An 18,870-nucleotide genomic window follows, 5' to 3' on the forward strand; every position below is an offset into this window, starting at 1 on the left:
ACGATGCATTTTAGTATCTAATCATAATATGCTTGCCTAAGTTTTTTTTTTTTTTTTTTAATCTTCATATCTAGGGCTTCAGAAAGATTTGTTCAGATCTTTATAAGGAGTATGAAGACAGTGCTTTTGGTATAGAAACATTTAGTCGAATTGACCTCTGTTCCATGCACAAGAAGCAGAAGGAACCTGGTTACTATTATTGTGAGAGTTCCATCCAGGTTGGTCCCAGCAGTATGCACTTTGGCCAAGAATCACAAAAAGTAGATCCAGAAGTGGTGGTCAAAGATGCATCCCAAACTGGAGCTCTCAAGGCATCTGAAAAAGAGAGCCCAGCAGTGATGGTCAAAGATTCATCCCAAATTGGAGCTCTCAAGGTATCTGAAAAAGAGAGCCCAGCAAATTTAAGCCTAAGCTCTACATCATGCATGCTACAAAATATATTAGATATAAAAATCAGTGAAACCTCCATCACAAGTAAGGAGAAGGAAACACAGGAGAACTCTGAGTACTAACATTTGCAAATGAGATGGGAAGGCCTACTCCAAGGGCCCTGTTACCAAACTGCATTATAGGCGCCATTAGCTTTTTAAATGCGCGTTGACCGTGTACGTACCTACAATATCCCTGTAGGGGTCTACACAGTTAGCGCGTATGCTAATTGTAGGCGTGTAAAATGCTAACACGCCTTAGTAAACAGGGCCCCAAGTCTGCAACTGTTCTCCTTTCAGCTGATCCAAATGAATTAATGGATGTGATTGAGGGACCTGAAAATAACGAACCAACCTACTAATTAAGACAGTTGGGAAGAATTGCAAATAGCATGTAATGAGCTAGAGAGCACAATAACTGTAATATAACTGCTTTTTGTGTCATGTCAGCTGAAGTGAGGAAAGCACCTGAAAATTCCATTAGATCTGGAAAACTGTATGCCGACTAAACAATGACAGTGGCACCATCCAGTGATCTTTCACAGTGACAACTAACTACAAGTGACTTAATAATCAAGAAGGATGGGACAGAAATGCTTCTGAACTATTCAATGTCCATTTTTTTTTTTTAAAGGCTGAAACAAACCAAATTGTAGGAAATGACCACCACAGTATATTATGCTGCTGATTGCATCTTTTTTTTTTTGCTTAGGGAAGTCTGTTTTGTAGTCACCTTTGAAAGTGCATACATGCAACAGAGAAATGAAAAGCTGTAAAATCTAATGTAGTGAAATGCTGATAAACTGAACTTATTGGGAAATACCTGACTGTTGGGCATGCCTTATTCTGTCTGTGTGCAAAGAATGGAGTCAGGCTGTCTTCTTTGAACCTTGGCAGGCCACAGTTTGTCTGGGTCAGACTTGTACTACACATTTGGTCATGTGCTGGTGCATTTTATTTTTGTAAACAAAGCAGAGAGCTATCAGCGCTTAAGCCTAAAAAAAATGTTATTGCAAACTGTATATTTGTAACCAAGGCTTGCCTGCAAATTTCACTCATTTATATTCAAGAAATATCAATAAACAGTTTGCTGAAAAAATGTTGCTGAGATGTACAAAGTCTGAGAAGTTTCCTTTCTTTAACCTGAAATATTGATTTGGTGAAAAAAAAAATAGAAAGCAATAGAATTTGATAATTAGCCAACCAATGTTCTAATGTTCATTTTGCTTAGAAATTGAATTTGAAAGTATGTTTAATACAGTGGTTCAAACGTAGGTCTGTGAAAGCTAGATTCCCTCCCCCCCCCTTAATATCACTTATGTAGGCTTGAGTAAATCATTTTAACCCCATTTATGTGTAGCATAATTGTAGGACACTTATATTACACTGTGGTAGAAGAAATCAATTTACATTGATAGACCTGCAAATAATACAATATAGCACACATGGGGGCCTTTACTAAGCTATGCTAAAAGCAGCCATGTGCTGTGATCAGCGCTGGGTTCCCCATGTGCTGAGGCCACTTTTACCACACCTGTAAAATGGCCACATAACCATTTTCCCAGTAATGGCCAGGTTGTGGATATATTCAGCATACAGAATAGTTCATACATATAATACTAAAGGGGTTGCAACCTTGCTCATCTTACTGATGACAGATATGACATTAACACAGACCACTTTTTCTTATATCTGACAAAGCGTGGTGATTTTTTTAGCCAGGTACATTTCAAATGTGTAAGTTTGGAGCAACAACCAATACATCCCTCCCCCCCCTTTTTTTCTCCTTTCTCTTTTTTTTTTCCTTTTTCTCTCCTATAATACTTGAATACTTGTTCTTTATTACACTATGTAATAGGTTAGCATTGTTGCTTGTTGTTGCCTTCTCTTTGTAACAAAATCATTAAAATATTAAACCAGTAATGGCCAGGTTGCTAATTTCCAAATTAGCGCATGGCCATTAGCGCAATAAACACCTACCGGAACTATTTATAGTAGGCAGAAAGGGCTCACGTGCTAAGCATACGTTAATCGGTTGGCATGTGCCAATGTAGTGCTGTGCATATCTACTCTTTGCCTTCCCAAAAATGCCCCAGCATGCGCAGATGCCTGAGCGCACCCTGTAGTAGTGCATTGTGGTGCTCGGGAAACACACGGTAGTGCTTACTGCCACTTAGTAAAAGGACCCCTGGTATGTTGAAGATACTATCATCCAAATACTGTTAAACTATAATGTAAAACTCAAATCAAGAGCTTGAAAAGCAGGCAAAATGCTGTAGTTTAGTAGTTTCCAAGCTCAGCTTCAGGTTAGATCCGGCTTTTAGGCTAGTGCACAAAAGCATGCTTGAGATATTTGCATGCACTGTATACAGACATCTCTGGCACGTTCGCTTTATTTATCCCGAAACAACATCAGCTGGGGATCTCTAAGGGAAGTTTTGGAAAATATTTCTTTAGCTTTATATATGATTGAAATGATGATGATACAATTTCTCTGCATTTCTTGTAACTCGGTTGTACTTAAAAAAAATAAATAATTTGATTTTGTCTGGAGTTGGGCAAAGCTAGTCTGCATCTCAGCCTTCTGATGGCGAGTGCAGTATGTAAATTTAATGTCACATACCAAATACAATATGCATACTGATTGTGGAGGTCATGAAAACCACACTAGTTTTCTGCCTTCGAAAACTAACTTCACATTTCTATTGCAGTGTATCAGAGTTCATGGAATTTAAGAATCCTGCATGGTCTAAACCACAGATGGCACTAGTGGAAAACCAGATGATTCCAAAGAAAAGTGCCTGCCAAAATGTATTAGATACTTCAGATGAAATGAAATTTGTGTTTTAATTTTACTACCAATAGGCCTGTGTATTTCAGTGAGGAAAAATTGCACTTTATATAGAATGTGCCATATTCTGCTAAAATGATTATAAGTTGTGCTAAAAGTTCAGAAGAGAACCTTTCTTCTTTCTTCTTTCTTTCTTTCTTTCTTTCTTCTTCTTTCTTTCTTATCCTTGGGCACAAAGACGTTATATGGAACCATATTCTTGTGTCACAAACAGAGTCATAACAAGCTGGGTGGCCCAGAAGAACTTATGTCTGAAATCTGTTAGGTTTACCTTGTCACTGGAGAGTCGTCGTGTGGGAATAATGTTTATCTAACTTATTTTGTTTCCTGTATCTAGGTATGAAGAAACAGCAGCTATAGAAATCTGCACTTATTCAATTTTGTTTCTCCTAGTATGCCTCTCTGAAAGGCAATTATTTATTCCTTTTTATTAAATTAGAAATACTGTCTTAAAACATACTAAAACACATAAGCTTTCAATACTGTACCTAGGTAATTGATGGTGTTAGGTATCCACCTATATTTTGCTATATCTATATATATAGATAGATATAGATAGATAATATATATGTGTGTGTGCTGAAACTTGCCTGACAAATTACCTCATGTGAATATTTTTTCTTCAAACTTCCTTTTTGTTGCATTAATGTATTGACAGAATCTTTATTTTATTTTGCAATCGTAGCTGTAAAATCAGAAGTATGCAGTTTAGTTCCTAGTACCAAATAATCTATTTAAACGGCTCTGGGTAGAAAAACAGATTTGGTGTTCATTCACAGATTTAATGGTTTCCTATGGACATTTGTTATATCCAGTCAATCTGTGTTTTTTACCTTGTTCCTGTCTAAATGATAGCAGCAGAAACCTTACTAAAATTAAATTTCATTTCTGAATCATTGCTATGCAGTGCTCCTTTTCAAAACTTTGTATATGCCTATATATCTGTCAATATTATATATATATATATATATATATATATATATATATATATATATATATATATATATATATATATATATATATATATATAATGAGTGTATAGTCAATCACTCTATGTATTAATGGCTTGGGAGAAGATCCAGGCTTACATAGCCCCTCTGGGAGTAAATTTCAGAGCATCGGGCTACTCATGGTGGGTATCGCATCGTACAATTTCTTTTGATGAGGGGACAGATAGTGGTGATCCTTGAGAGGATCTTAGAGGTCTCAAAGGTATGTAAAGGACTAACTTACTCTGGCCCGTTTTGTCTGAGGACCTTGGCAATCAAACATAGAGTTTTAAATTTAGCCCTGTATGATACTTGTGGCCAGGGTAGTTTTGCAGGAAGGGTGTGATATGCCTTCTATCAGTCAGGCTGCAGCATTCTGAATTTAGTTAGAGCTGATGCAAACTCTTTTTTGGTTTGACCAGCGTACAGGGCATTACAGTAGTCTAGTCATGATGTTATCATGGCATGGACCATTATGGTCAAACTCGTCTTTTCAATATATGGAGAGTTTTTGTGGCTGCCACAGGTGATAGGAGACAATTTTTAAAGGTTGTTTGAATTTTCAGGATCAGAGTGATTGATGAGTCTACCAGTATCCCAAAGATTCCTGACCTGTGAGTGGGAGGGGGGACAGTTGGGAGAAAGGTTGGAGGGGGGGGGGGTAGTTGTGTCCTTCCATTACTAAATGAATCTCTGCCTGTTTTTCATTTGCCAGTGACAGGGAATGACCAAGAAAATGTTATTGACATTTCCTATATTGTTCTTAATGACTGCCCATCCCTAGTAAAATAACCTGTAGTATAGCCATTCATTAAATGGAGCTGGTACTCTTATAGTACGGCATGTTAGCAATAGGCTCTGAGTACACTTTTTCCAGGGATTTATATTACTTCATAAAATATTGGGCAGTTGGTACTGGAAGAGAGTTCTAATGATGGAAATGATCCATTTAAATTTGTAATGATATTTAAAAGTATGATATCTAATTATGTAGTTTTTTTTATATATAGGATTATTCTTGGAGAGGGTGGTCATGATCATTGCTTTAGTAGTACTTATTTTTTTTTTCCTGGGCAAAATAAAGTGCTGGTACTAGCTTGCAAGGTGTACAACCAGCCTTACCAAGGGTTGGGGGTGGGGGATGCACTATCACTACTGCAACCCTGCCCCTTCCTACAGCTGTACCCTGCAACTGACTGCAGCGCTTATGAAAAGGCAGCCTAACAAGCATTACACCAGTCCCCCTCTTATTGGAAAAGGAGAACAAGCAGAACTGTTATAGATCAAACACCCAGATACTTCACCTTGGTCAAACAGAACATAAACAGAACCTACAATATAAAAACTAAGGCACCATAGGAATTTGCAGCCCCACACTGAACTGAAAACTTCAGAAAGCCCTATTTTGTGTGCAGTTCAACACCAGAACAGGAATGCATTTTCTCCTGTATTATACAAAATATAAAGATATCAGGCATGTTATCTTAGTCTTCTATGGTTGGTGTTATGATTGTTGCGGTTGTCCAGGTCTTGCCATGTCCAAGTAAGTGGAACTGATGTTTCAGCCATCATGCTGTGGCTTTCTGCAAAGTGTGTTTTGATGTCTACAGTTTGTCTTTATATAATATATGCTGCAGTTGTGAAAAAAAAAAAACAACAACAAAAAAATGACTTTGTAAACATTTTGCCAAGATGTTCTCTTTGAAGTAGTTGTGCATATCATGAATAATTTTCAGTTTCCAAATACATTTCAGCTTTATAGAATGTTGATGCTCGTCTGTCCTCCATTCCTTCCACCTAGGAGAGTAACTGAATTACATTATGCAGTTGAACTTCACACAGTGAAGGAAGCTAATGCTTGTCTGTCTCATATGCAGTGGCATCTCTTGGAAGAAGAATGGGGGGGGGGGGGGGGTGGCAGTACGGGGAACCAAAGAAACATTTCTGCATATTCCTTCCCCCACCCTCTAATCTATCTATCTATATGTATATATCTATCTATATATCTATGAGAGAGAAGGGTAGCTCCCAGAGTATAGAACCTTGTCCCGATAGGAAGTGTACTAGTTTGCCCCAAACACATGCCAATTCTCAAGATAGATCAGAATACCTAGCCTGTCCCAGGAAAAGGATTCAAAGGCAACATTTCAGAACTCCAGGGAAGCATAGCTGGCAGGGGCAGAAGCTCAGATGAGGCTCAGGGGTCCTTTTACTAAGGTGCACTGAAAAATGACCTGCACTAGTGTAGGTGTGTGTTTTGGGCATGTGCAGATCCATTTGTCAGTGCATCTGTAAAAAAAAAAAAAATGCCTTTTTGAAATTTTGCCAAAAATGGACATGCAGCTAAATAAAAATTGCCGCATGTCCATTTTGGGTCTGAGGCCTTACCGCCACCCATTGACTTAGTGGTAAGGTCTCATGCAGTAATCGGGCGGTAATGGTCTATGCGCGCCAAATGCCGATTACTGCCCATTTTTGCCATGCGTCAGAAAATAAAACATTATTTTTCAGATGCGCATAAAAAATGAAATTACCACCCGGGCCACACAGTAGCCAGGCAGTAACTCCAAACTGGCACATGTTGGGCACACATAGGTGCCTATACGGCTTAGTAAAAGGGTCTCTCAGTCTCCTTGGATGACTAGGTATAGTATATGCTAGAACCAAAGTGAGGCTGAAAGGGGGAGGGGTGCCCATATGCACCTTTAGAAAAAGCCTTCACAGGGGGGGGGGGGGGGCTTTTGCTTAAGCGTACTGGCGTTTTTAGCACATGCTAAAAATAGGCACGCGCTAAAGACGTCAATGTATTCCTATGGGTGTCTTTAGTGTTTAGCGCGCTTCTATTTTTAATGCGTGCTAAAAACACCACGCCTAAGTAAAAGACCCCCATAGATAGCAGAAGAGCAGTCTAGAACCATTTTCCCTGAGCAGCCTGAAGACAGGGTAGTTGTAGGAGAATGGGAGCTATGCCCTGAGGAGCCTATGGCGATTACCTCCTAATGGATTTAAACTTATTTCTGTTACACATGGGATTGCATCTTGCTACTTGGTAGCAACCAGCCCGGTGGGTGGTTGCCAGGTGAGGAAAAGTTTAAACTCCTGGCAAGAGGGAGGAGGCCTGCAGGCCCAACCAAGAGGAGTTGGGACCTGAGGTTTATTAAAAAGCAGATTTATTTGTTAAAACTAGAACAGGATGATGAAACACAGGGAAGAGAAAAGGGAGCTTTCTAAGTCCTTTCCCTGCTGTTTTGGAGAAAGCCCAGTAGGGCAGTCACTTTCAAGAACGGTTCTACTGAAGGATTTTTTTGGGGGAGGGGTGTGTTTCTGGCTCTTAAGAGACTGAGCTGAGTCAGAGAAAACTCCCACTTCCTGTACGCTTATTGAACCAGGTTGTTCTTTATATATGTACCTCTGCCTTAAATGCTTATAACTTTTTGGATTTAATGATTTGAATTAGAGAAGCTCTGAACTCATAATTACTTGAAGAGTTCGCCCCAGAAAAGAGAAAAATCCCAGGCTGGATTGTTGCTAGAGACTGGAAAGGAAGGCACTTCTTTTGGGTCTCCAAAGTTGGACAGACCCCTTAAGCTTATGCCAGTATATAAAATACTATGAAAAGGGTTTGAATGGTTTTCCAGGAATAAAGAAACCCCCCAGTCATACAGTAAAAACCAGATTTTTTGGCATTTGCATACATACATGTACATATACATATTCTAAAGTTTTACATATTTACACAAATGTTAGTACCTACTTCATAGAATTACCCCTTGTAAGCAGTGCAATACTGGCAAACCAAACAAATTCACTTCTAAAGTTTGGAAAATACAAAAAGAAGAAATGCACACTTCTAAAACTTTAAAACTGATTTTACTGTAATTCTTCCTTTGTCACCATCTAGTCCTTAACATTCTTCTTTTCATCTCTTATCTACCTAATAGCTTTTCCCCATCTCCCTCTCATGTCTTCACCATGCATACCCATTGCCTCCTTTGTCTCTCTCCTTCTATGTGCATCACTTTGTACTTTACCTTAAATTCCATCTGTCACTGGATGCCCCGTCATCCAGTCTCATAAAGCCCTTCTGCAATTTTTCAGTCTCCATGCAGTCTAATAACTTTGAATATTTTTGTCATCTGCAAATTTGATCACCTCACTTGTCAAGTCCATTTCCTCATTAATTATAAATATGGTGAAAAGCACCAGTCCAAGTAGAGAACCTTATGGTACTCCACTATTCACCCTCCTCCAATTGAGAGAATTGTCCATTTAACCCTACTCTGTTTTATATTTTAACCAGTTTCCAATCCACAACAGAATACTGCCTTCTATCCAATGACTTTTCTATTTTCTCAGGTGTCCCTCATTTGGGATTTTTCGCAAAAGGAAGCTTTCTAAGAAGCTAGATGCACTACAATAACTGGTTCCCCTCTATCCCACACATTTATTAATGCTTTCAAAAAAATATTGCAGATCAGTGAGGCAAGACTTCTCTTGGCTAAATCCATTTTGATTTTGTCTGTGTGTTCAGAAATTTTGATCTTCATAATAATTTCTAATCATTTTGCCCGTCACCGAGGTAATGCTCACTAGTCTATAATTTTGTGGATCATCCCTAGACTTCCTTTTAACATTTGGTGTTACATTAAGAACTTTCCAATATGCTCATAAACAAATTGAACAGTGGTGGAGAAAGTGAATCATCCTAAGGGGACCTCGCTAGAAGGTGTCCAAACAGATTGAACACCATTCTTCAGAACACAATAACTGCAATTAACCCAAAAAATCATTGAACCAATTAAACATCACCGGTTATCCCAAATTTCACTTCTTTTTTTAAATTCCATCATTCCCTCCTATTTTTATTGGAGCTTGTTATACTGCCTTTGAACTAATTGATTAATTTTTGCTGTTAAAAACACAGAAAGTGCAACAACTTATCTCACTTCAGTAAAAGGGTCCCTTTGTTTCAGTAAAAAAAAAAAAAATACACATTAGAACTTTAACAAGCTCAAAGCAATTGAATGTGTGTTAATTCATAAATGTGTATTAAATAGATTTTGCATGCACTAAATTTAAGGTGCGCATAATGACTGCACTTTCCTAATAGAGGGGCCCTTTTACTAAGCCGCGTAAGCGTCTATGCTTGCTGAACACACACTACAATGGAGTTACCGCCCGACTACCGCGTGGCTCTTGTGGTAATTTCATTTTTGGCACACATTGGATACGCGCAGCCAAAAAATAAATTTTTTTGGACGCATGCCAAGTGGCATTTGACGTGCATAGGTCATTACCACCCGGTTATCGCGTGGTCAATGGCTGGCGGTAAGGTTGCAGACCCAAAATGGACGCGTGGCAATTTTGATTTTGACGCACGTCCATTCAAAAAGACCTTTTTTACAGGTGCGCTGAAAAATGGATCGGCACGCCCAAAACCTGCCCCTACATTACTGCAAGCCATTTTTCAGTTCACCATAGTAAAAGGACCCCAGAGGTAGATGCTCAAATTTTTTAAAGTTCTGTATGTTGTCTGTATATCATAGTATTCCTTTATATATAAACAAATGTAATGTGTACAAAATTCCTATTAGATTCACAAAATATAGTATTACAGTTGTATTATAAAAATCCCCAGTCTAAGTTACTAATTTTAAAAGAAATAGGAAATTATAAGGAAATACTTTAAAATGAAAACAAATGGGAGGAAATATTTTTTCACTCAATGAATAATTAAGCTCTGGAACTCATTGCTAGAGGATATGATAACATATTAAAGCAATACATGAAAAAAAACATTATCTAAAACAAGACAAAGCAGCAGTCACAATAAACTGAAAACTTATGCTGCATCTATCACCAAGGTTAAAAATCCAAAGAGTCACAGCAGTAAGTTATAAACCAGCAAATGCTTGTAAAAAGGGGAAAGGGGGAAATGGGACTTGATATACCGCCTTTCTGAGGTTTTTGCAACTACTTTCAAAGCAGTTTACATATATTCAGGTACTTATTTTATACCAGGGGCAATGGAGGGTTAAGTGACTTGCCCAGAGTCACAAGGAGCTGCAGTGGGAATTGAACCCAGTTCCCCAGAATCAAAGTCCACTGCACTAACCACTAGGCTACTCCTCCAAACAAGTGCACTATCAAGTTATTTCTACTGTTGTCCAGATGGTCCCAATTTCTTTGGTAGAGAATGGAGCTAATTCTCAGTGGTAAGTACAAATGGGTGCTTACCGCTGGTTAAAAAGCACTACCGTGGGGCACACTCAGGTGTCCCGTGGTTAGGGTTACCATATGGTTCCAGAAAAGGAGGACAGATTGAGCCAGTCTGGGTTTTATTTCCATTGCTTTCCATTGGAAGCAAAACCCAGACTGGATCAAAGTGTCCTCCTTTTTCTGGAGCCATATGGTAAACCCTACCCCTGGTAGTTTTGCGATCAGCGTGTGCTACCCACAGGCTATAACACCAAATTTATTTTTTAGCGCTGGGGGTATGTCTGGGGGCAGAGAGTAGGTGTGTTCTGAGCTACATTTGCTGTGTGCTAACCAATTAGCAAATGGTTAGCATGGGAGCCCTTACCGCCACGGTAAGGGCGTACACGCTAATAGGGAAATTAGCTTAGGGCCATCTTAATGCCACACTAAAAGTGGCCTCAGCATGCAGGAAAGCCCCACATCAGGGATAGCATAGCACACTTTTTAGCATGGCTTGGTAAAAGGGCCCCTAATTATTTTAAGATATATAGCAGGTTATTACTAGAATTGAGCAAGTCTATTCAAGGATTTCCAAAGCTGTGGTAATTCTCTCAAGATCCAGTTGCTAAAAGTACTGAAAAGAAATTGGTTGAAAATGAGGGATGGGCACATAAGGCTGATTCTTTTATTACTTCATTAGTCTGCCATTGTCTCAGATATTAGAACGTATGTTAATTCATGTTATGTTGGAAGCAATAGAAAATCTCTATTGAGCTAAAAGTCTGAGACTTTGGACTTTTACAGTTACACATTATTTAGCACCTGCAGAACTTTTGAAAATGTATTTAAAATGAGTTTTATACTATCCTCAGGCAGACACATTATCAATTGAGAATATTTAGTACATACCTGGAGGTTCCAAAGTTTCCCAGCAAGAGAGAGGTATAGTTTCCTCTCTTGACAGCCTAAATAGCTCATTTCTTAGAATCAACTCAAGATGTTATATCTAAATGTGCCACTTTGTTGGTGATATTTTATCCTGGGGCTGTCAAGAAGGATATTTTGACTTTGTATTTTTCTAAAAGACAAGCTCTTTTTTGTGGTCAACAGATGTTTCCTGCTGTGGCCAAGCAAGCTCATTATCATAGAAGACAGTTCCTGTAGCTGAAGCCTAGTGTTTTAGCAGTTAGGTGCTACGTTTTTTGTTTCTTAGATCACATATGGAAATATTAAAGATGATTTTTTCAGGTTCCACTTAAACTTTTTTTCCAGATAAACTTGCTTTGCAAGTTTGGTCGCCATATCTAAAAAAAATATATATATATAGCGAAATTAGAAAAGGTTCAAAGAAGAGTGACCAAAATGATAGAGGGGATGGAACTACTTCCATAAGAGCAAAGGCTACAGAGGTTAGGGCTCTTAAGCTGGGAAAAGAGACGGCTGGGGGGCAGGGGTGGAGGGATATGATTTAGGTCTACAAAATCCTGAGTGGTATAGAATAAATAGAAGTGAATCAATTTTTTTTCACTCTTTCAAAAAGTAGAAAGACCAGGGGACATTCAATGAAATTACATGGAAATACTTTTACAATGGGAGGAAATAGTTAAGATTTTGGACCTCATTGCCAGAGGATGCGGTATCAGTGGTTAGTGTATCTGGGTTTAAAAAATGTTTGGACAAGTTCCTGGAGGAAACGTTTATAGTCTGCTATTGAGATAGGCATGGGGAAAGCCATTGCTTAGGCCTAGGATCAGCACCATGAATCTTGCTACTACTTGGGATTCTGTCAGGTACTTGTGACCTGGATTGGCCGCTGCTGGAAGCAAGATACTGGGCTAGATGGACCATTGATCTAGTATGGCTATTCTTATGTTCTTATTCAATAAGGGGGTGTTTTACAACGGTGCACTAACAATTAGCACATGCTAAATGCTAGTGCCCATAGCAATATATGGGCATCTCTAGCGTTTAGTTTATGCTTATTTTTAGCACGTGCTAAAAACGCTAGCGCAGCATTGCAAAAGGACCCCTTATATTTGTATTTTCTGTGAAAAATTATGGCGGTAATAGAAAATCTGCCCTGTCCTTTCAGGAGGGGTGGGGAGGGAGGGATGTAGAGCAAGGAGATCTTGTATGATCTAAGGACACTGTAGTCTACTGGTGTCTGTGGATGGATAGAGTCCTAAAGATCTAGAAATGATCTTATAATCCTGTTCAGACAGATGAGCTTCAACTCTTGTTTTTTTGTAAGTACAGGGTTGATACTTTAACATACAGAAGGCAAGAGCCAAAAGGTTTCAGAAGCTATGCTACTATAAAATACTAAAAACAACAACAAAAAAACAGTACTTACCCTAACTTTAGTTATTAATATTACAAATTGTTCTGATGCTATAAGAGGAAGGGGCCTCACATGTCACTGAATACTGTGTTACATTCCCTGGGGTCCATATGTCTTCCAGCTGTTGAGCACTACCACATATTAATGAAACTTTACTGCTACAAGAACCCATTCCAGATGAAGAAGTTTTCAACACTGATCCAGAGAATTTAGAAGTATTATGGCTTGATATGATACACCTTAATAAGAGCTTTATACAAAATGAGTTACACTGCGCTACAATTTTGCAATATCTGAGAAACCAGCGAATCCCCAGGGAGCTTCGAATCACGAAAGAGCCTCGTCTCTTTCAAGATGATGCTGATTTCCTTCATCAATGGTGCTCAATCCTCAACAAATGTGCATTGGATCTGATGATCCTTATTGTTGAAACTTCTAAGAAAAAGAATGAGAGCATTAGACCATTGGTAGAAGAAAAGATTGAGATACTTAAGCAGAAAGACACAAACTTTGATAAAGTCATAGTCAACATTAATAAATGCTTGACTAATTTCAAAAATGACATTAAAAGAGTTAAGATAAATAAACTAAATAGAGATGATAGTGATTATTAAAAAAAGGCTCCATTTATCCATGGGCAAAACCCAAGATTTTCCAGACTAGAGGCAGATGCAGCAACCAAACGTAAAAAAATCTAAATCGTTAAAGTCCCTAACGATTTTAAAAATAACGAAAAATGCACCAAAAAAAAAAGTCACACATGCTGAGATCGGTATTGAAACGTACAATGTACCAAAGAATCACAATACACATCGTTAATCAGCCCCCAAATCATGCGCAGAGCAGCCAAGCGTTATGTTAGCTGCTCTGCGCATGCCACAAACAGTCAAAACACAGTCAAATCACAAGCACATGGCTCCCAAATAAAAATAAAAATAAAAAAAAAGGGTTGGGAGGGGGCAAGGGCGCTCATCAGGAGCGTCCTGTACGGACGGCCTTGCCCCCCCCCCGCGCTCGCCACTTTCCGCCGCTCCCCCCACCCCGAAAAAGCAAAATGCTAGCTGCCCCGGTCCCCCTCCCTTCCTCACTACTCTGTCACCTCAGCTCCGCCTCCCGACATCCTCCGTCCTGTGCCCCGCCCCCTTTTGGGGTCGTCGCCGCCATTCCCCTCTTCCATCGCGCCCCCCTCCCTCTTACCGGGCCCGTGCAGCGCCTCTCTCCTCTGTCCGAAGGCGCTGCACGGGCAAGAAGAAAGCTGATGGCTGCCTTCGCCCAGCTTCGATGGCGCGTCTTTCTCCTGCTGGGCCCGCCCCTGTCTGATGTCAGTAAAAAAACGTTCTAAGTGGGTACCACCAGGACCACCAGATACGGTGATTGCCACTTTCTATAAATGCATTCTCAAAGACATAGAAACCATAGAAATAACAAAACAAAAAAAAAAGTTTCCATAACCTGACCAAAATAGAACATGAGGGGATGCTCGCCCTTGTAAGGAATGTTGACATTGTGATCAAACCAGCCAATAAGGGAGGAGGAGTTGTTATTCAAAACAGAGACGATTACGTTAATGAAGTGCTTAGACAACTATTAGATACAGATTATTACGTCCATCTTACTGAGGATCCCACACCAAGTTTGAAGGAAGAGATTGAAGAAGTAGTCCTTTTATCACATGATGCAGGCATTTTAGCCTCCAAAGAGAGAGACTTCCTTCTCATAGAACATCCGGTTATTCCCACTTTCTACGTCCTGCCAAAGATACATAAATCACTCACCAATCCTCCAGGACGTCCAATTGTATCTGGCAACAATTCAGTACTAGAACCTTTATCCAAGTTCGTGGATGTTTTTCTACGTCCATTTATTCCCCAAATACACATATGTCAGAGACTCTGCAGATGTCATCAACTGCCTAGAAGAAGTGCCAGGTGACCTTAGTCAAGTTATCCTAGTCACTCTAGACATTGAATCTCTGTACACAAACATTCCACAACTTGAATCACGTTCCATTATCGAAGAAACATTGAGAAATAGACAGACCTACAGACGGATACCCAATTATCTGATAATAACCTTTGCAACACTAGCACTTACTAAAAATTATTTCTCATTCCAGAAAACCTTCTACCAGCAGATACGTGGCACAGCCATGGGCTCTGCCATGGCTCCTGATGTCGCAAACTTATACGTGGCGGAGTTTGAGAAAAACTTCCTTCAAGACCAACAATATCAATCCGAGATTATACTCTACAAGAGATACATAGATGATGTGCTCATATTATGGAAAGGCGGGACTGATAGATTGAATGATTTCTACAATTGGCTAAACACCTGCGATGAGAACTTAAAGTTTAAGATGCATTATGACCCTCATTAGATACCTTTTTTGGACATACTAATCACTAAGTCTGACTACTTCTTTACCACGAAGGTATACAGGAAACCAAGGGACAGAAATACTTTCCTCCACTACACCAGCTTCCACACACGAAGCCTGAAGAACAACCTTCCATATTCACAGTTTTTAAGACTTAAAAGAATTTGCACCAACTTCAGTGATTATGAACACAGGCCAACACACTTTCACAACGTTTTCTACAAAGGGGCTACCCAAGGAATTGTATCAAGAAATGTTTTGCAAAAGCAAGTATGCAAAATAGAGATACCTTGTTGGCAAACCAAGGAGTGAGAAAAGCACCAGACCTTGTATGTACTCTCCGCTACTCCCAATATGCTAAAGAATTCCAAAAAATTATTCACAAAAATTGGCACATCCTAGAAACTCACCCCTGCTTTAAGAACATCAAACCCACAATAGCATTTTCAAGGGGCAAACATTTAAAGATCAGTTAGTTCCATCAACCCTCCCAGACAGAGATATCATAGAACCGATGACAACAAGAGATAGAACATGTGGCAGATGCTCAGTCTGCAGGCATGCGATTATTACTAACACCTTTACACATCCCATCTCGAAGAAAAGATATCCACTTAAGAAATACACTGACTGCAAATCGATTGGAGTAATTTACATCATTAGATACTCCTGTGATCTCCTGTACATAGGCAAGACCAAACGTATGATAAAAACGAGGATAATAGAGCACAAAAGCTGCATAAATAGAAACATCGAATCAGCCCCCCTTGTTACTCATTGGAATAGCTTGAACCACACCATCGAAGAGTTACGGTTCTTGGTGTTTAAACAAATAGTTCCTAAGTGGAGAGGGGGTGACACTGATAGTCTTTTACTACAGGAAGAACAACGCCTAATTTTTGAATTTGACACAGTACATCCTAAAGGGCTGAATATAGATCTTCATTTAACAGAGTTTCTGTGAAAACACATTTTTCTGTAAGTTTTATATACATTCAACTATTCATGTATTGGAAGTCTATCTTTTTATGTTGACATATTGTACTGTTCTCCTTGGGGCTGGTTTGAGTATTTGTAACACTATTTGCCTGCTAGTTATTATATACAACATTTTTATTATTTTTTTATTATTATGTCTCATTATTTTTTATTTTTGTATTTTTATTATTATTTGTTATTAATTTATAATACAAATACATTTTGCACATTTTCCATGCTTTATTAATTTTTAAGTATCATTTTTATCCCTGACCACTATCTGAGTTCGGCCTCTATACACTTTTTTATTTTTATTTATTTGTTACTTTTATTTTTATTTTCTATTTCCTGCCACCATCCTGGCTCATCCTCAGCACATATCTTTTTACAAGTAAACTCACTGCTGCCCCCCACTGCATTCAAGCTGCTATAACACCACTTGAGTCCAGTAGTAGTTTCATTGACATCATCCATCGTATCACCTTCGCTATGCCTTTCTCCTGGTTCTACCATGCGGAGGTTTGTTTTCTTCCGTAATTGTCCACCGGTGTGGCTGACCTTGACTCTATGCTCCCTGTAGGCCTTGGTGCAGAGACTCCTGGTGTGTCCTGAAAGAGATGTCGCAAGTAGCGGCTGAACCACAGCTGTCCTCAACCTAGATGATGCTGAAGCTGCAGCATCTGCTCCTCATACTAGTGAAGCGTAGAGCATATGGATTAATTTTGCCAATGACCCCCTAGAGAATACTAGTCCTGACCTGGACCCACCAACAAACTCATAGAAACATGACTAAAGTAACCCATTTAAGGCTGATCTTGTGAAAAAAAGGGGCTACATTGTAATTTTAAAGGAGATTTCTTACTGAATTTTCTAAGCATAGAAAGAAAAACTTGACTATTTGTCAATTCATGTGGTAACATCCTCCTCTGTCTAACAATTAAACATCAAATAAATGCAAAAGATTACCCATGTCCTCAGTACCCCTGAGTCTCCATGATTTTTTTTCTTATTAGAAAATAAATTGCACAGCCTGAAGGTATTGTTTTAGTCAAATAACTATTTCTCCTGTTATACTTCAATTTTTTACAACTATAGAAATGAATTTGATTAAGAGATGCTGAATTAGCTTTTCATTTACTCTTGAAGTTACAGTGCCACTAAAGGCAACCTATTCCCACAGGAGAAAATGGACCAGTTATCAGATAATAATAATAATGCATGTAGAATGAAGAAAAAAAAGTGTCTGCTTTTGCCATAGGCCTTGAACTTTCCAGTACTGCAGTAAACATACTCAGGATGTGCACTTTATCTTAGTTTTCTCTTCTGTACAGACTGTCATACTTTCACAGATTCAATATTACATAGTACAGCATTAACAACCAGTTATATTGATAAGGAAACATGCATATAATTACTGAGTTTTAAAATCCATAACATGTCTTTATGAGTACATTTCCACCTTTGTTTAAAATGAGGGCAAACTGAATGAATAATGGCAAAAGATTGTGTATACTGTGTTGGAAAAATCTGACCACCCATCTGTAACACAATTTGTACTCAATAAGATTAAATTCTAATTTAAACCCTGATAAGGGAAAGAAAGAACTCTACTGTTAAGATATATGTTGATTACTGAGTAAATAACAGTGTGTCCCTCTGTGAAAAAAAAAATATGAATCCTTCATTTAGTATTTACTTGCATTTCCTTGAATAGTAATAACTGTTTCCTGTAACTTTTGAGCAGTCTTTCACAATGGGCCACTTTTTTCAGTCATTCTCTCAAACAGAATGTTTAATTTGTGACATTTGAGGGCTTCTTTCATGAACAGATGACTTTAGCTTCCACAGTCAAGACATTTCACATACAGTAAAGTTTCATTAATATGTGGTAGTGCTAAACAGCTGGAAGACATATGAACCCCAGGGAGTATAACACAGTATTCAGTGACATGTGAGGCCCCTTCCTCTTATAGCATCAGAACAATTTGTAATATTAATAACTAAAGTTAGGGTAAGTACTGTTTTTGTTTGTTGTTGTTTTTAGTTTTTATAGTAGCATAGCTTCTGAACCCTTTTGGCTTTGCCTTCTGTATGTTAAAGTACAAAAAAAACAAGAGTTGAAGCTCATCTGTCTGAACAGGATTATAAGATCATTTCTAGATCTTTAGGACTCTATCCATCCACAGACACCAGTGGACTACAGTGACATTCTTCCAACTCAGCCCAAGAGCAAGCTGATATGTCATCCAATCAGTCACAAAGAACCCCATACAAGCATTTGAAGATCTACAGCCCTCTCTCATTGTTCATACCATAATTATCCCAACTGACTCTGTACCACACATCTTGTTCCCATCATTTATCTGCTCTTAATCCCTCAGCTATAGTAAGCCATATTGTAGAAAATCTTTAGCATCATAGTTAGTTGAATGTTCTAATGCATGCTCATTAGGTGTATCATTACTATTATGCTAACATTCTCTGGTATTTGAATTCCAGTGCTGTTAAATGTGTAAATTTTGATACAGTTTCACGGTAGTTCTTTTATTTGGTTTCAATTTACTGTTTAAGTTTACCTCATTTATTGTATTTATGTTCTTTATTATTTTACTATTGGTTATGCTGTTAACAAAATTGTATGTTTATGTACCTCTGTACACCTTGGGTCAATCTCTTCATAAAGGCTGTTGATAAATTGCAATAATAAA

General features: G+C 38.6%; 1 protein-coding gene across 1 annotated transcript in view; it reads left to right on the forward strand.

Annotated features, from left to right (window-relative positions):
* Positions 1–541, forward strand: part of LOC115457698 (formin BNR1-like) — a 107,580-nt gene extending 107,039 nt beyond the window's left edge. Inside the window, exon 7 of the mRNA XM_030187291.1 lies at positions 75–541. Within this exon, the coding sequence (XP_030043151.1) occupies positions 75–512 (438 nt within the window). The 3' untranslated portion in view covers positions 513–541. The remainder of the gene's footprint in view (positions 1–74) is intronic.
* Positions 542–18,870: the final 18,329 nt, after the last annotated feature.

The sequence above is a fragment of the Microcaecilia unicolor genome, chromosome 1 (assembly GCF_901765095.1).
Source record: "Microcaecilia unicolor chromosome 1, aMicUni1.1, whole genome shotgun sequence".
Classification (NCBI taxonomy): domain Eukaryota; kingdom Metazoa; phylum Chordata; class Amphibia; order Gymnophiona; family Siphonopidae; genus Microcaecilia; species Microcaecilia unicolor.